The sequence below is a fragment of the Helianthus annuus genome, chromosome 14 (genome assembly GCF_002127325.2).
Source record: "Helianthus annuus cultivar XRQ/B chromosome 14, HanXRQr2.0-SUNRISE, whole genome shotgun sequence".
Lineage (NCBI taxonomy): Eukaryota > Viridiplantae > Streptophyta > Magnoliopsida > Asterales > Asteraceae > Helianthus > Helianthus annuus.
The window spans coordinates 120,224,929-120,241,079 of record NC_035446.2 but is presented as its reverse complement, the minus strand read 5'-3'; the positions used below and the strand labels follow the sequence as shown (position 1 = coordinate 120,241,079).

The window sequence follows — 16,151 nt, the reverse complement described above, 5'->3', positions numbered from 1 at the left end:
ATGTTATATAATATTTTTTACATTTAAACAAAAAAAATCTATTAAATCATATATTTCAGAGGAACATTTTTAATATTTTTCCTATATTATTTTCATTTTTTATCTTTTTGTAGTTAAAAAAAGAACTATCGGACAGTGAAAAAAAAACTAAATAGTTGAACTTTAGTCAAGTTTTTACTAAGTTTGACCTTTTACTTTTCAAGCTGCTTTTTCATTATTACTAGTTATTTTCCGCCCGCACGTTGCGGCGAGACCCAATGACTACAAAAGGCGTGTCAGCAACGGCAAACAGATACCGAATATCAAAATATAAATAAAATGACGTGGTAAGGATAGTCACTCCGTCATAAAAAACGATTTTAAATAACCTAATATATAATAATAGGACCCACACGTCCTACACGTTGGAAATTCGGTTGTTTTCAGTTCAGTTATTATGGTGCTAGCACGTTAAAATATGGATGAGCTCGGTACCGGTAACGGCAGCGAAAGTACCGATCCGGAAAATCATCGAAATTAGGTACCGGTACCGAAAATGCTCGGTACAATACGTTATGGTATTTGAAGGTAAAAATCAATAAATACAGGTATGGTGCTACACCGGTGTCGAACCGAAAGTAACGATTCTGAAAACGCCAAAAGGTGGGTACCAAATTGGTACCGAAAATGATTTGGTATAGTAAATTTGGTACCGATACGATACCGATTCGTTTACAGGATTTGATACGATTTGCTCATCAATATTCTAAATATCCAAGTTAATTTTACATGCTACAATTCATTCATTACAGAAAAAGACAAAAAAGAAAGCAAAATAAGTTGTTGTGTATATAAAACCTCATTCAAATGAAATACAGTTTACTTACTGTGTGTATGAAAAGTAATCTAAACGGTGCAATTACTTGCATTGTTACGTTGCTACAGGATTTGATGAGCTCGGTACCAACCGGTACCGAAAATACCGTTACCGAAATCCCCAAAAGTGGGTACCGGTACCGAATATACCTAGTATGGTACGGTTCAGTACCGGTCGGTACTGGTACGGCACCGGTATTTGAGGGTAAAAACCGGTGAATATATGCGCAAAACCGGTAACGAAAATACATCAATTTGGTAAATTTGAGAGCGGTACCTATATCCGATACCATTTGATCATCTCTTAATGATGTTACTATTCATTCCATTCTAATTTTAAATAATTCTAATTCTAATTCTAATTTTAATTTAATAATAAATCACTGTTCATTCAGTTTGCTTTTTATCATATATAAATTCCAAGTCCGGACACCTTTTTATTATATTAAATAAATATTAATAAGTCTTCATCTTCTTCATTCTACTTTGCAAGCAAGTTTCCGTTATCGTAAATTTTCATTTCCACCGACCATAAAACCTCATTTCATATTATCCTCACATTTATTCAGGGGTATCGTAACATTTACTTGGGGTATCCCTGACAAATAAAACAGAGACTAAAATAAAGATTGCACTACGCCAAGAAAGTTGAGGGCTATCCCGGACAACACCTCACCAACACATAGATCCGCCCCTGCATAGATCCACACCGTGTAAATAATAGGCTGGGACGCATTGTTAGTTACATGTGCCCCACATCTTTTATAAATATAATGATAATATAGGATTAGGATCAAATACAAAGGATCATATTTGTAAGAAATTACAAAGTCTCCTAAAAAGAGTCACTACAAAAAAAAAAAAAAAAAAAAAAAACCTTAAACATCCACGACCACCCAAAATCCTAAACCCCCACCCCCCCCTTTTTTTTGCCGAGGGGGGTGGGGGTTTAGGTTATTGGGTGAGGGTGGGTGTTTAGTTTTTTTTAGGTTTTTGGGGGGTGAGGGTTTAGGTTTTTGGGTGGTGGTGGGGTGGGGTGGGGGTGGGTGTTTAGGTTTTGGGTGGTGATGTAGTGTGTTTAATTTTAGGTTATTGGACATTTGTCACTCTATAAATCCTTCTTACACTTTTTACAATTAGGAGTATTTGTAGAATAACTTGACCCAAATAATATATTCATATTCCTGAAATCTAATATTAGAAGCTAATAAACATAGAAAAGGGCCACCTTTTTCTCTCTGTTACTTTCTTAAAGTTTAACTTTTGATGTGTTTGTTTGTTATCTTTAACAATAAAAAAAATTAAAGTAGTTGCTTTAGTAAGATTACTTATATAACAATACTTCCAAGAATGTTAGTTCACATAACAACGTTAATCTCGTTGATGAATTGTTAACTATTTTTTAAGTACCACTAGGTTGGCTTTAGACATCTTTATATAAGACTTCATTTGTTTTTCAAATTTTCTGAAAACAATTTGATTTAGAGATGGGGGTTCTTGATCTGTTTTCTGCTGCTTCTATGCCTGTTCTCTGTTGGCCCGAACTTGGATCTTGATCTCTAATGAGCGTGAATAACTTGAATAACAATAACTTGAATAACTTGATAATAACCGAATGTATACAATATCGAATTGAGAGTATATACAATTGATTTCGAATGTAATGAACAAGTACAAATGAATCTAACTATCCCTATTTATAGTTTCCTATGGGTACGAGTGAATAGACGCGTCTCTTCGTGAAAGGATACGTCTCTTGAATGTGTGGTTGAGATTTGGATCTTGAAGAGGTGTGTTGATTCTTGTCCGCATGATCAACAGTCGCGTCCTTTCCCTTGTTGCCTTGTACCGATTGGAATGGGCGTGTGTGTAGAGACACACCTATTCGGTTATTGATGGAAGTTTCCAACTTCCACTTTGTCAACTTTGGTCCTTCAACTTCATAACCACCACTTAATAATAAATCTAAACTAACTATCTAACTAACCATGGATTAAGAGATTAACCGGTTTCATTCACCCCCTTAATCTCGAACATCCATGTGTTGCTTTAAATCTTGAATTCCGAGCAGTTCCCTCATTGTAGCAAACTTGATCCTTGCTAGTGCCTTTGTTAGTATATTTGCCCGTTGTAGTTCTCCACTTATGTGCTCCACAGTGATATCTTCGTTTTCCACGCATTCTCTTATGAAGTGATAGCGTGTGTCAATGTGCTTGCTTCTTCCATGAAAGACTGGGTTTCTCATGAGTGCTATTGCTGAAACGTTATCTACTCTGAGTGTTATCTTCTCTTCCTTCCAGCCTGTGATTTCACTTAACAATCTTTTAAGCCATAGTGCTTGACATGCTGCTGCAGTGGCTGCCATGAATTCTGATTCGCATGAAGATAGTGCCACTGTTTGTTGCTTCTGTGTACACCAGGTTATAGGTGATTCTCCAAAGTAGAATACCAGACCAGTTGTTCCTTTTCCTTTGTCTGTATTAACTCCAAAACTACTGTCGCTATAACCTGTGATCTTACATCCTCCTTGTCTTTTGTAGATGATTCCATGCTCTTTAGTTCCTTTGATGTAACGTAGTATTTGCTTTACTGCTTTCAGGTGTTGTTCTTTTGGTTCTTGCATGAATCTACTAAGTAGACTGACTGGATAACATAGATCTGGTCTTGTATGCAATAAGTACCTGAGTGAACCTATCAGGCTTCTGTAATGTGTTGCATCTACTAGATCTCCTTCTTCAGTCTTTGTTAATTGAGTTCCTGGAGTCATGGGTGTCTTCGTGTCATTGCAGGATAACATATCAGCGTCTTTGAGTATCTTGTTTATATATCCTGTCTGCTTGATGCCTATCTCACCCCCTGCTTGAATTACTTCTATTCCCAGATAGTATGCTAGCAATCCTAGATCGCTCATATCGAATTTGTTCTTCATCTGAGATTTGAAGATGTCTATCTCCTTCTTTGATGTTCCTGTGACTATCAAGTCATCAACGTAGACTCCAACTATTAGTGTAGAGGCTTCACTCATTCTTGTATAGATTGCGCTTTCTAAAGTACACTTCTTGAAGTTAAGTGACTTTAGGGTTTGATCTAACTTCGTATTCCAAGCTCTTGGTGCTTGTCTCAATCCATACAGTGCTTTTGATAGTCTGTAAACCTTTCCTTCATTTCCTGGCTTTATAAAACCTTCTGGTTGTGATACATATACTTCCTCCTTGAGGTCTCCGTGTAAGAATGCAGATTTCACATCTAGATGATGTACCTCCCAACCTTGATATGCTGCTAAAGCCAACATTAGTCGTACTGTTTCCATACGTGCTACTGGTGCAAAGACTTCGTCAAAGTCTATTCCGTGTTGCTGAACATATCCTTTCGCAACTAGCCTTGCTTTGTGTCTGACAATATTTCCGTTTGCATCTTTCTTAGTCTTGAATACCCACTTTAAACCTATTGCTTTGTGATCTCTTGGCAACTCCGTCAAATTCCAAGTGTTATTCTTGTTTATTGAGTCTAATTCAGCCTTCATTGCTTCAATCCACTTTCTGTCACTAGATGCTTCCTTGTAATTCCTTGGTTCTTCTTCAGCGAGTAATAATTCATGTGGATCTAGTTGAATTTCTTCTGTTTCTTCATACAGGTCTTCGAGACTTCTTAGTCTTACTGGAGTGTCACTAATACTCTCCGTTGTACTTTCAGAAGTGGGTGGACCTCCACTTGATAAATTGCTTGAATTTCCTGCTGAGTTCTGATTGTATGAATATGCTGGCGGGGTTACATAGGAGTCTGGTTCTTCTGTCTGATCTACTCCTGAATCGTCATGATGTGGCCCGCTACTCCCTGGACTACTTGGCTCATTTTCTTCTAATTCTGGTGGTATGTCATCTTCTTGAATGACAAAGTTTGTCCATTCGGGATTCCCTGAATCTACCGTCTCCATATAACTATCCCAGTTCCATGGTTGACCTTCCATGAACTTTACATCTCTACTGACACATATCTTATTCTTTGCTGGATCATATAATCTGTATGCTTTTGATCCTTCTTCTATTCCAAGGTAAACCATAGGTGCACTTCTATCATCTAACTTCTTTTGTTGAAGTGGTAGTACCTTAGCGTAAGCAGTGCAGCCAAAAACTTTCAAGTGTTCCAAATTTGGCTTCCTTCCTTTTAGTGCTTCATATGGTGTCTTGTTCACTAGGGCTTTTGTCGGAACCCTGTTTAGTACGTATATCGCGTGTCGTATTGCTTCACCCCAAAAGTTCTGTGGCATGTTTATTGCCTTTAGCATACTGCGAGTAGTGGATAACATCGTCCTGTTTCGCCTTTCAACTACTCCATTTTGCTGTGGGGAATATGGTGCTGTAAGCTGTCTTGCTATGCCGTTGGTTTTGCAATACTTATTGAATTCAGCCGATGTGAATTCACCTCCTCTATCCGTCCTTAGCATTTTTAACTTGGTCTGCGCTTCCTTTTCCACCTTTTCTTTGAATTCCTTAAATGTTTCGAATGCTTGATCCTTGGAAGTTAGTAAATACGCCCACATGTAGCGAGTACAGTCGTCTACAAGTAAGAATATATACTTCTTCCCAGCATGAGTTGGTGGAGTTATAGGACCACACAAATCCCCATAGACTAAGTCCAGAGGTTTTAGAGATCTGAACTTTGCCTGATTTGGAAATGGTGCCCTACTATGCTTCCTAATAAGCATGCGTCACAGACTTGACTAGCATGACTTATTTGGGGAACTCCATGTACCAAGTTCTTACGAGTCATTTCCTTAATAGCGTCGAAGTGTAAATGGCCTAACCTTGCGTGCCATAACCATGCTGTGTCTTCGGTCTTTGATAGTAAGCAGATTGGTTTTCCCGTTTTCAGTTTGACCTTGTACAGCCTGTTCTTCATTCTCTTGACCCGCATTAGTAGCTTTCTATTTCGATCTCGGATAGTAAGTAAATCTCCGTCCATAACCACTTTGCAACCGATTTCTGTAAGTTGTCCGAGGCTCAATATATTGGTTTTCAGACTTGGAATGTAGTATACTTGTGAAACAATCTTCTGTTCTTGGTTCAGACATTCCAGTAGTATTGAACCTTTGCCTTTAATTTCTACGTGTGACCCATCACCGAAACGTACTTGCCCTGTCACAGTTTCATCTAACTCCTTGAAGTGACTTCGCACTCCTGTCATGTGGTTGCTGGCCCCGTTGTCTAAGTACCATAGATTTTCATTTTCTGAGGCATAACTTGTCGGTTTTATATGTTCCTCGTTTAGCAGAGCCCTTTCTTGAACATTTTCTTCTTGTATTGTCATCAGCAATACGGGTGCTTCGTCTTCCTCGACGAGGTTTGAATGTTCTTGAACTTCGTCTTTCTCAGAACAGTCCTTCTTGTAGTGTCCAAACTTTTGACACTTAAAGCATTGGATCTTACTTAGGTCGGTTCTTGCAAACTTCCTCCAATTTCTTGAATTTCCATTTCTGGGCCTTGATGTAGATCCTTCGTTTCTGGGACTTTGCCTATTTCCGTTGTTTCGCCAACTTCCATGCATCTGGTTAAACCTACCACGACCGCGGTTTCCAAATTGCCTTCCTCTATTGTTATCCTGATGTGTGAACATAAGCCTATCTTGGCTTTCTCCTTGATTTCCTTTCTTTAACTTGAGACGTTCTTCATACGTCTTTAGTCTTCCGACTGCTTTTTGTAGCGTCATGGTTTCTATATCAGAGTATTGTTCCATAGAGGCAACGATTTGAGTAAACCTATCCGGTACGCCATTTAAGAGTTTGCGTACTAGAGTCAGTTGACTCATAGTCGATCCTACTTCTGTTGCTCGGGTAACGATACTATTAATCTTTGCGGTAAACGAATCAATAGTGTCGTCATCCCTCATTTGCAACATTTCAAATTCTGACATTAGCGTGTGCATACGCACCTTTTGTACCCGATCTACGCCAACGTGTCTAATCTTTAGATTTTCCCAAATCTCCTTTGCAGTTTTACAACTTGCGACTTGCAATACAACGTCCTCTGGTATTGCTTGAAACAGATATGCAATTGTAGACTTATCTTTCTTAGTGTCTACCGTTGCATTTTCTGCCGGTTCAATCGTTTCCCACAAACCATTCGCTTCAAGAATCGTCTTGATACGAATAGCCCAAACCGTATAGTTTGTTGGTTTCAGAATCGGACACTGAAACTGGGAAAGAGAATTTCCATTTATCGGACTTTGCCCGGATGATCCTGCCATATCTTCCTGCCGAATAATCTTCACTTCTAATAAACTTTCTTTTGGTTTCAATATATCTCAACAACCCCGATTACCCGAATCGTGTAATAACCAAAACAACCAAATCAATCTAATTCGCACTATAACCCCGGAATCAAAACAAACGAACCCTAGATTCCTAACCGTTCGGTTCGACCGACTTTCCTAGAACCGAAAATAAAAATTCTGAAATGAAACTTTTGCGAATTTAAACGAAATTGAAACCTGATCGCGAATTCCCTGCGATGCCTTGCGATTCCCACGCCTAGAGCCTGATGCTCTGATACCAATTTGTTGGCCCGAACTTGGATCTTGATCTCTAATGAGCGTGAATAACTTGAATAACAATAACTTGAATAACTTGATAATAACCGAATGTATACAATATCGAATTGAGAGTATATACAATTGATTTCGAATGTAATATGAACAAGTACAAATGAATCTAACTATCCCTATTTATAGTTTCCTACGGGTACGAGTGAATAGACGCGTCTCTTCGTGAAAGGATACGTCTCTTGAATGTGTGGTTGAGATTTGGATCTTGAAGAGGTGTGTTGATTCTTGTCCGCATGATCAACAGTCGCGTCCTTTCCCTTGTTGCCTTGTACCGATTGGAATGGGTGTGTGTGTAGAGACACACCTATTCGGTTATTGATGGAAGTTTCCAACTTCCACTTTGTCAACTTTGGTCCTTCAACTTCATAACCGCCACTTAATAATAAATCTAAACTAACTATCTAACTAACCATGGATTAAGAGATTAACCGGTTTCATTCTCAAAGTGCTTATTGTCACTGCACTTGGCTCATTTCTTGCCTTGGACTCCATTAATATTTTAGGACAAAGCTCAAGGAAGCATATCAATGAAGTAAGTTCAACTACAGGTTTGTTAAAATAAAAAATATGATTTTTTTCATTACCCGTTGTACAAATTAAGATCCATCCTTTGAATTGTGAACAGATTGTGTTCTTTGTGCTAAATCCGGCACTAGTAGGTAGCAATCTGGCTAGTACCATCACTTACAAAAGCATGATCTCAATGTAAATATTCTTATCTGATCGAGCTCTGATCGGTCTGCTTAGTTAACATATCTAACCGTCATGAGTAATTATAAAAACTGCAGGTGGTTTATGCCTGTTAATATTCTTCTGACGTTCGTAATCGGATCCATGCTTGGATGGCTGCTTTTGATCATCGCTAGACCACCTCAACATTTAAAGGGCCTCATCATAGGCACCTGTGCAGCAGGTAACTCGTACCATACAAACCCCAAGTATAAGAGAACATACACCCGTGTTGATAGGTGGTTAATTAATTTTTGGTTTTGATCATGAGTTATGGCCGACAGGAAACTTGGGAAATATGCTTTTGATAATATTACCAGCTGTATGCAAAGAGAAAGCTAGCCCATTTGGAGATCCTGATGTTTGCTATGAGTATAGCATAGCTTATGCTTCACTATCTTTGGCAGTATGTAATTTTACTTGTAATGTTGTAGTATTGTTTTTTGTCTTGGGCTAAGCTATACAAACACCACTTACACACTATCCTGACTGCTGACGTGTCATACGGGCCATATGAAAGGGTGAAAAGTAGTTAAACGGGTATAGTATGCTAAGACAAAAAAATGATCATAGGAGTCGTATGAGTGCCAAATCCGTTTGAGGTTTTGAATGAGGAAGAAATGACTAATTTGACCATTGACAAAGTGATACAACCCTTATGACCTTTTTCGCCCTATCATATGGCCTGTTGACTTGATTTGACCTCATACGGCCCGTATGACATCATACGACCTGTGTGATGTGACATGCAAGGTGGTGTTTGTATAACAGGACCCTTTCTATTGAACCCTAATGACATATTCATCAGATTGGAGCTGTATACTTATGGCTATATGTTTACAACCTCGTACGGGTTTTTGCGGGTCCACCCATAGATTCTGGTAACAAAGATGTTGCATCTACAGATGAAACAGTTACCGTGCAAGAGGATTTGACCCGCACTTTGCTTCCTTCATCTTTGTCTTCCACTAACATCAATGGAAAATCAAAGGTTGTTCTTTTCACTTTTGGAACTTAAAGTCTTACTTGTATGTTTCACCTTAAAAGTCAAAATGTGGGTTGCATTAGGTGATGCTAAATGTGATGAAACAACAACTGAGAAACTTTTCAAGACATATTAACTTGAAGGCAGTGTTTGCACCATCTACTATCGCAGCGGTATACATCTAGTTTCCTACTCTTATGTTACAAAACCAGGTTCAAGTAGAGAACTCATATACAATTACATAACAGTATGTATCATAGTTGAAACAAAAGATATAAGTGTTTATACGGTTTATTAAAACTGGTTTTGTTTTAGTATTTACACACAATAATATGTTAAAATTGTTTTAAAGATTGTCGGGTTCGTGATTGGGATAGTCGCACCAATGCGCACGCTCCTAATCGGCACCACAGCTCCGCTTCGAGTTATTCAAGATTCGCATCTTTAGTAGGGTATAATCTTTTTTATTTTCCTACAATATCTGTTCATGGAATAGAGGAAGCTAACTAACCCTGATCTCGGTTTTGTCAAAGGGACGCAGCGATTCCGATTGTGACATTAATTGTTGGTGGAAACCTATTAAGAGGTAGTCTTAACCACAAATTCACATCCATACTTTAAGTTTCATGGTGTTACTAGTTATCATATGTTTTGCAGGTCTCAAAGGGTCTGGTATCTCATTACCAATTGTGTTTGGGATCGTATCAGTTAAGTATGTTTTCTTGCCAGTTTGTGGCATTTTAATGGTCAAAGGAGCGATTTATCTTGGCTTTGTAGATATTGCAGATCCTCTCTATGTTTTCATTCTTCTGCTACAGTTTGCGGTTCCACCAGCCATGAACACTGGTATAAGCTTTCGACAGTAATATTAGTATATATATAGTCACTAAAAGATTTGTGAAACATGTTAATATGCAGGTACAATAATGCAGTTATTTGGTGTCGGTGAGAGTGAATGTTCCGTGATTATGCTGTGGACTTATGGTTTGGCATCGGTATCGCTTAGCCTATGGTCAACCATCTTCATGTGGCTTGTTTCTTGACTTTGTTTCATTTGACCAAGAGAGTGTTTAGGATTGGCCTTTGAAATGTATACATCTGATTATGATTATCGCGCTTTAATAAGTTGGGCAAAAACAGGAAGGTCAGGTGGAGTCAGGTAACTGGTCAAACTGGGTTCGGATCAGAAGGGGTAATTTGAAAAACGCATTAATTTGATTTGGGTCGAAACTCAAAACAGATTCGGACCAAAATGGATTCACCAAACAGTTAACTTTATTGTTCCTCATGTTGCAATCGAGTATTCTGGACATAAACTGCTCGTAATGCAAAATGGATTCACCCAATAGTTAAATGTGCACACAATCTTGTCACATAATTCGTAATGCAAGATCAGGATAGCCTGCTCGTTCTTTATGCCTATCGAATAGACTTTGAAGTGCCTCTACAAACTGACCATGCACTTCTGAGACCTACAAAAGATGTAAACACCAAATCATTAGATCATGGATATCATGAAAAGTACAATTACAACCAATTTAACATGGACATATTCAGAAGAGTGTGAAATCACAAAACCACCCTTCAAAGTAACATTAATAACTTGAATACCTCTTCCATGGTTGGTGTAGAATACTTCTTGAAATGTATTGGTTTACCAACCACCACAAGGATTGGTTGCCGTAAGGGTACAGGAGACCTGCATAATTAAATTTATCACGCAAAACAGGCACCAATGTTGATGTGATTTGTGTGACATATTGTAATATAATATGAATTGAACATTAAAACATACCATAAAGCACCCCAAAAGACAACAGGCATGAACTTAATAGCACGAGAGAGTTTTAGGAACAACTTCCCCCGTGGTTTCCACCAGTTATAAATGTAGGACTGCAGTATTTAAACATGTTCTTGACATTTAACTATGACTATTAAAACAACTGAAAAGATCGTAAAAAGAGAATTTATACCTGGCCAAAGGCGAAAACAGGAACTAAAGGAGAATTGGTCTCCATTGCAAGTCGTATGAATCCTTTCCTTGCCTTTAAAAACGCAACCTGTACAAAATATGTAGTTTTGAATAGTGGTTGCAAAGTGGGCAAGTTGGATGGGTTTGGGTAATGGGTCAAGATGAGTTTGGATAATGATGGGTATTTTAAAAAAAGGGTTGGATGGGTAATGGGTCAAGATGGGTTTTGGTTAACATGGGATCTAAAAAATAAAAAAAAAGAATCAAAAAAATCATAAAAAATCTAAAAAATCCGAAAAATTCTAAAAAATCAAAAAAATTAGAAAAATTAAAAAAAATTAAAAAATCAAAAAATTATAAAAAATCAAAAAAATTCTAAAAAATAAAAAAAATTCTAAAAAATCATATAAAATCATAAAAAATCTAAAAAATCCAAAAAAAAATCATAGAATTTTTTGGATTTTTTTCGAATTTTTGAGATATTTTATTTTTTTAGAATTTTTATGATTTTTAGTATTTTTTTTATTTTTAAGAGTTTTTATGTTTTTTTGAATTTTTTTGATTTTTTATGATTTTTGGGTTTTTTAGAATATTTTGGTTTTTTTATAATTTTTTTTATTTTTTAGAATTTTTTGGATTTTTAGAATTTTTTTTGATTTTTTTATGATTTTTTAGAACTTTTATGATTTTTTCGAATTTTTTTTATTTTAGAATTTTTTTATTTTTGATTTTTTAGAATGTTTTTGATTTTTTAGATTTTTTTTTATTTTTTAGATTTTTTTGGATTTTTTGGATTTTTTAGAATTTTTATGGTTTTTTAGATTTTTTTTTTTTAGATTTTTTAGGATTTTTTGGATTTTTTTTTATTTTTTAGATTTTTTTTTGAAATTTTTAGAAATTTTTGTGATTTTTTATATTTTTTTTTTTGGATTTTTTATCATTTTTTAGATTTTTTTTTATTTTTTGGATTTTTTTTTTCAATTTTTTTATTATTTTTAATTATTTTTTTATTTTTTAACGAAGAACGACGGGAGAGTGCTACGGGAGATATCTCCGAGTAGTAATTAGTTTAGTGATTTTGTCTTGTACCCATCCTGACCTACCCTTTTTTTTATCTACCACTTCATAACCCATCCTAACCTAGTGATTAACCCATCTTAAAATTTAAAATATCCATATCAACCCAAAATAGAATGGATGGGCTTGTTTTTGCCAGGTCTATATGGGCCAAATGGTAACAGAGGTGAGTATCTGTATGTGAAAGTAATGAAAAACAAACCTCGGAATCATGCTCCATATAAAATGACTCCTGTACTCCACCTGGGATCACTACGCAGCTATACCCAGCTTTTAAGAGAGATGAGAAATTTTCCCTTGTTGCTGCCGACGCTCCCAACCACGTGCACAAATGCCTCAAGAACGGTGTGTACAGCAGCTAATTAATTTCAAAATCCAACATTTATTGGACGCTTTAGAAAAATATAGAGGATGCAAATGAGTGGAATGGTCAGTTTACAAGTACTTTTTTGCACGAGTTGTCAGGTCAGGTTCAGTTGACCCGTAAAACTTGATGTTCTAGATTTTTTTTTTTTATTATAACAAACAATTAGCATGCATATATACTTATAGAAGTCATATGTACTATCTGAATATAATGTGAATTTTTTTAATAAAGTTTTATGCAATAAAAGACCACTTTGGACAAATTCCGTGATACGGTCCGTTGACCCCAACTCCATCTCGGGACCGGGCAATCCGACCCATCATCACATACCCACGTTCATTAAGTTAATTAGGATGCATATTCATTTAGTTATATAGCATGCATATGTTTACTCTTTCCTGTTACCCACGTTTACATTAGTTAGTTTGCATGTTAAACCACACTCCACGTTTCCATGTTTAGCATATCTCCATGTTTACATGTTTCAATTTGCATCTTGTATTTAACACTCATTTTGAGTTTAATGAAGTAAGAAGAAAATTAGCAAAGTCTTGTTTCTATCTCTAATTCTTGGAGTCTAACCCGCTTAAGGGTCTATCTTGGAGTCTAACCCGCTCAAAGGGTTTCTATCATTCCGCTTGTTTCATTTTGAGCTATTCTTAAACATAACATGAATCGACTCATGATGACCTAAATTGCAACCTCTACAAAAGAACATCACACGATTTAGAACTCTAAAAGATAGAAGGGTAACAAATCTTACAGCTGTGCTTACAAGGACCTTGACTTTGCCGGTAGGCATAAAACCTGTAAGAGCTGATAGTGTTTCGGCTCCAATTGGCCAAACTGAATGGGGCTCGTATCCAAAAACTGCATTAACAAGGACAGTTAGCTAGCGAAGCTTATGATAGTTATTGATTATCTATATTTTCATCACTTAGATTCAACTTAACTTTAACCGACCCTACAAAGAAAACACATTGTCTGAATAAATTTCCAAGTGTAATTTAATTTCATCTGAACAGTACTAGATGAAGAATATAATCAAATTTACCGTAAGCCTGATCAGGATTGAAATCTTTAATATCCTCAACATATAGAGTAGCAGGAAAGTAACCAGGCGCATGCTTATATATGTACCTGAAATTGATGGAATGCATTTCATTTCATGCTACTTAGTGCATGTATACTGCTATAACTGGATTATGTTATCGACAAATCCTAGCTCAAACTGTCAAACTAACACCATCAACATAGATTCAGTTAACTGCAAGTATATAATACCATTATGTATAGAAAAGTGTCAAGATATTGTCCGCCTAGCCCCCGATGAGTTGCCCATCTAGGAATTCACTGTTTGTTTTCACCCTAAGAATCGCTCCCCAGGCAAAACGCGTCCTGGTAGAGAAGGTTCCCACCCCTTTATAAGGAAGACTTTGTTCTCCTCTTCAACCATGTGGGACTTACAAAAAGAGTCCACTTGAAATCTGGAAGCGACTCAGATGCAAGTGTACCATAAACTAGAGGGGCAAATATTGACCCAGAGAGTAGAGACAGTTGTAATGGGCCAAAATAAATGGGGGTACAAGTCAAAGCGGGCAAAAAAAAAAATCGGGCAATATAACAGGTGAATGGGCAGAGTGGGCGAATCATTTGGAAACCACTAATGTGCTTGAACACGAGCATCTCCGGCAATATGAGCAGCTAAACAAAAAGATACCTATAAGCAAGTGTCTGGCTACAATTTACATAAGACGGACACACCTTTATAATCTTTTGACGCACAATTATAATGGGGGAGGAGCGAACGTCACTACAACAGTGAAATTAATTAGACACACTATTAGTAGCATCTTCTGACTGTGCATTGAACATTATCTTTGATATAATTAGCAAAACTCAGCTTTCATGGTATAAGTTTAAAATTATGAACTATGACAAATTAACAATTGCATTAAATCCTTTTTTACCACCATGTTAAATTTGAACATTAAATTGATTTAATCCTCCAAACTGCTACTTATACTTTTTATAGATTTGGTTTTCTCATTCATATATGTCATGGTGAACATACTAAAATACCAACAACGTCTTTATCCTACATGTAAAGGAATCTAAAAAGATATTTTATTGAACAAGCTACATATCTTAAAGCAATTTAAGTTGGGTCCTAATATCACTTTATTTAACCTGGCTAAAGCTAGGCCCCATTTACTGTTTTCATTAATTGGGATGAACATAAGCACCACAAGCATCCCCAATACCCTGAAAACCCAAATTACAAATTTATGATCAAAACTATTTGGAAGTTAGAAAACAAAATTATAAATAGGTTAACAATTACTTACAGTAAGCATTGGTGACGAGGGAGCAATAAGAATGAAGCCATGATGAGAATACATAAAAAATGAACAGATCCCAGACATATGATCATTACAAAGAACGTATGAATTGGTGAAACAAGTTTACTTGTAAACACCGCAGGCGTTGGTTCCGGAGGTGGTGGGAGGACTCCATTCGTCTCCTCGGTCTTGGACATGGTGGGTGAACAGCCTCCAAAACTTTGGGAGTTATAAACATAGAGGTTAAAGTAAGATTTTGGCAGGTATTTTGACTTAGGAAACCCATTTATTGAGTTATAAGTAGTCAATATTTGATGGTAGAAGTACAAGGCTTTCAAAATGGAAGTCGCCAAACGTATCCCTTTCCCTCACAAACTTACGGGAGAGGCCCACGGTTAAAAAAATATTTCCCTGTCACATCGGAGTATGTTCAGAAGGGGATATGGTACATTTAGATACGCCGTTGAAAAAATATGATTTATGTGACAAATGCATAAAAGAAATTAAAAAAAAAAAATCTCGGATTAAACTTGGTTCTAACTTCGAATGGTTGATATTTACTTAATTACAGAGAATTCATCTTTGTAGTTTTACATGGGAAAAGAATTCCCACGACGCATTGTGATTTCATTTTTTTTTTTGGTTATTTCAGTCCATTTTCTCTCTCTCTCTTTTACCATTTCAATCTCTTTTTTTTTTCCTACAATTGGTCCAATTAATGCTACTGAGAGGCTATGAAAAAAATAATAGGTTCAGCCGTTCAGTTGATCACCTAATTCTATAGCAATTAAGTTTGTTTATTACAAGATTTAATATGAATTTTGTTTCTGTTTTTTCTCTGTGTATAAAATGAACTTGAAGACTTATTTGAAAAAAAAAAATGATTATCCATCGAAATCTTACAAATGAAAACTGAGAACTACAAGCAACTCATAAATTCAGAAGATTGGAGAGTAGGACTCCCTAAGTCGATCCATAAACTATTTTTCTTTGTTTTATTCCAACGACAAACACCTTGAAACCCAATACCATCTCGGCCGCTAAGTTCATCTCCGCTAGTACTACCGATTTGGATGTTGTACCTTGGGAAACAACTTAACAAAAGGCGAAAACTGTTTTAAGATACCCGTGTTGAACACGAATCCCCAACACTACAAGAAAAAACCCTTATAGGGACGACACCTATAGGGAAAACACATGTCCTTTCTATAGATCACCCTATAG

The 16,151-nt window shown here is 36.5% G+C and overlaps 1 protein-coding gene and 1 pseudogene across 2 annotated transcripts; one reads left to right on the top strand and one right to left on the bottom strand.

Annotated features, from left to right (window-relative positions):
• The first annotated feature begins 7,773 nt into the window (after positions 1-7,773).
• On the top strand, positions 7,774-10,305 carry LOC110909203 (annotated as a pseudogene).
• A 73-nt stretch (positions 10,306-10,378) lies between these two features.
• Positions 10,379-15,149, bottom strand: LOC110909201 (diacylglycerol O-acyltransferase 2). Of its 2 annotated transcripts, XM_022154231.2 has the most exons (9): positions 14,934-15,149; positions 14,776-14,850; positions 13,640-13,725; positions 13,349-13,455; positions 12,421-12,576; positions 11,143-11,229; positions 10,965-11,062; positions 10,781-10,868; positions 10,379-10,641 (listed from the first exon to the last, which is right to left on the bottom strand). In XM_022154231.2, the coding sequence occupies exons 1-9, from the start codon at positions 15,122-15,124 to the stop codon at positions 10,540-10,542; spliced, it is 990 nt and encodes a 329-aa protein (XP_022009923.1). In that variant the 5' UTR covers positions 15,125-15,149; the 3' UTR covers positions 10,379-10,539. The 2 variants fall into 2 exon arrangements, with proteins under 2 accessions (XP_022009923.1, XP_035838706.1); XM_035982813.1 differs by lacking the exon at positions 14,776-14,850.
• Positions 15,150-16,151: the final 1,002 nt, after the last annotated feature.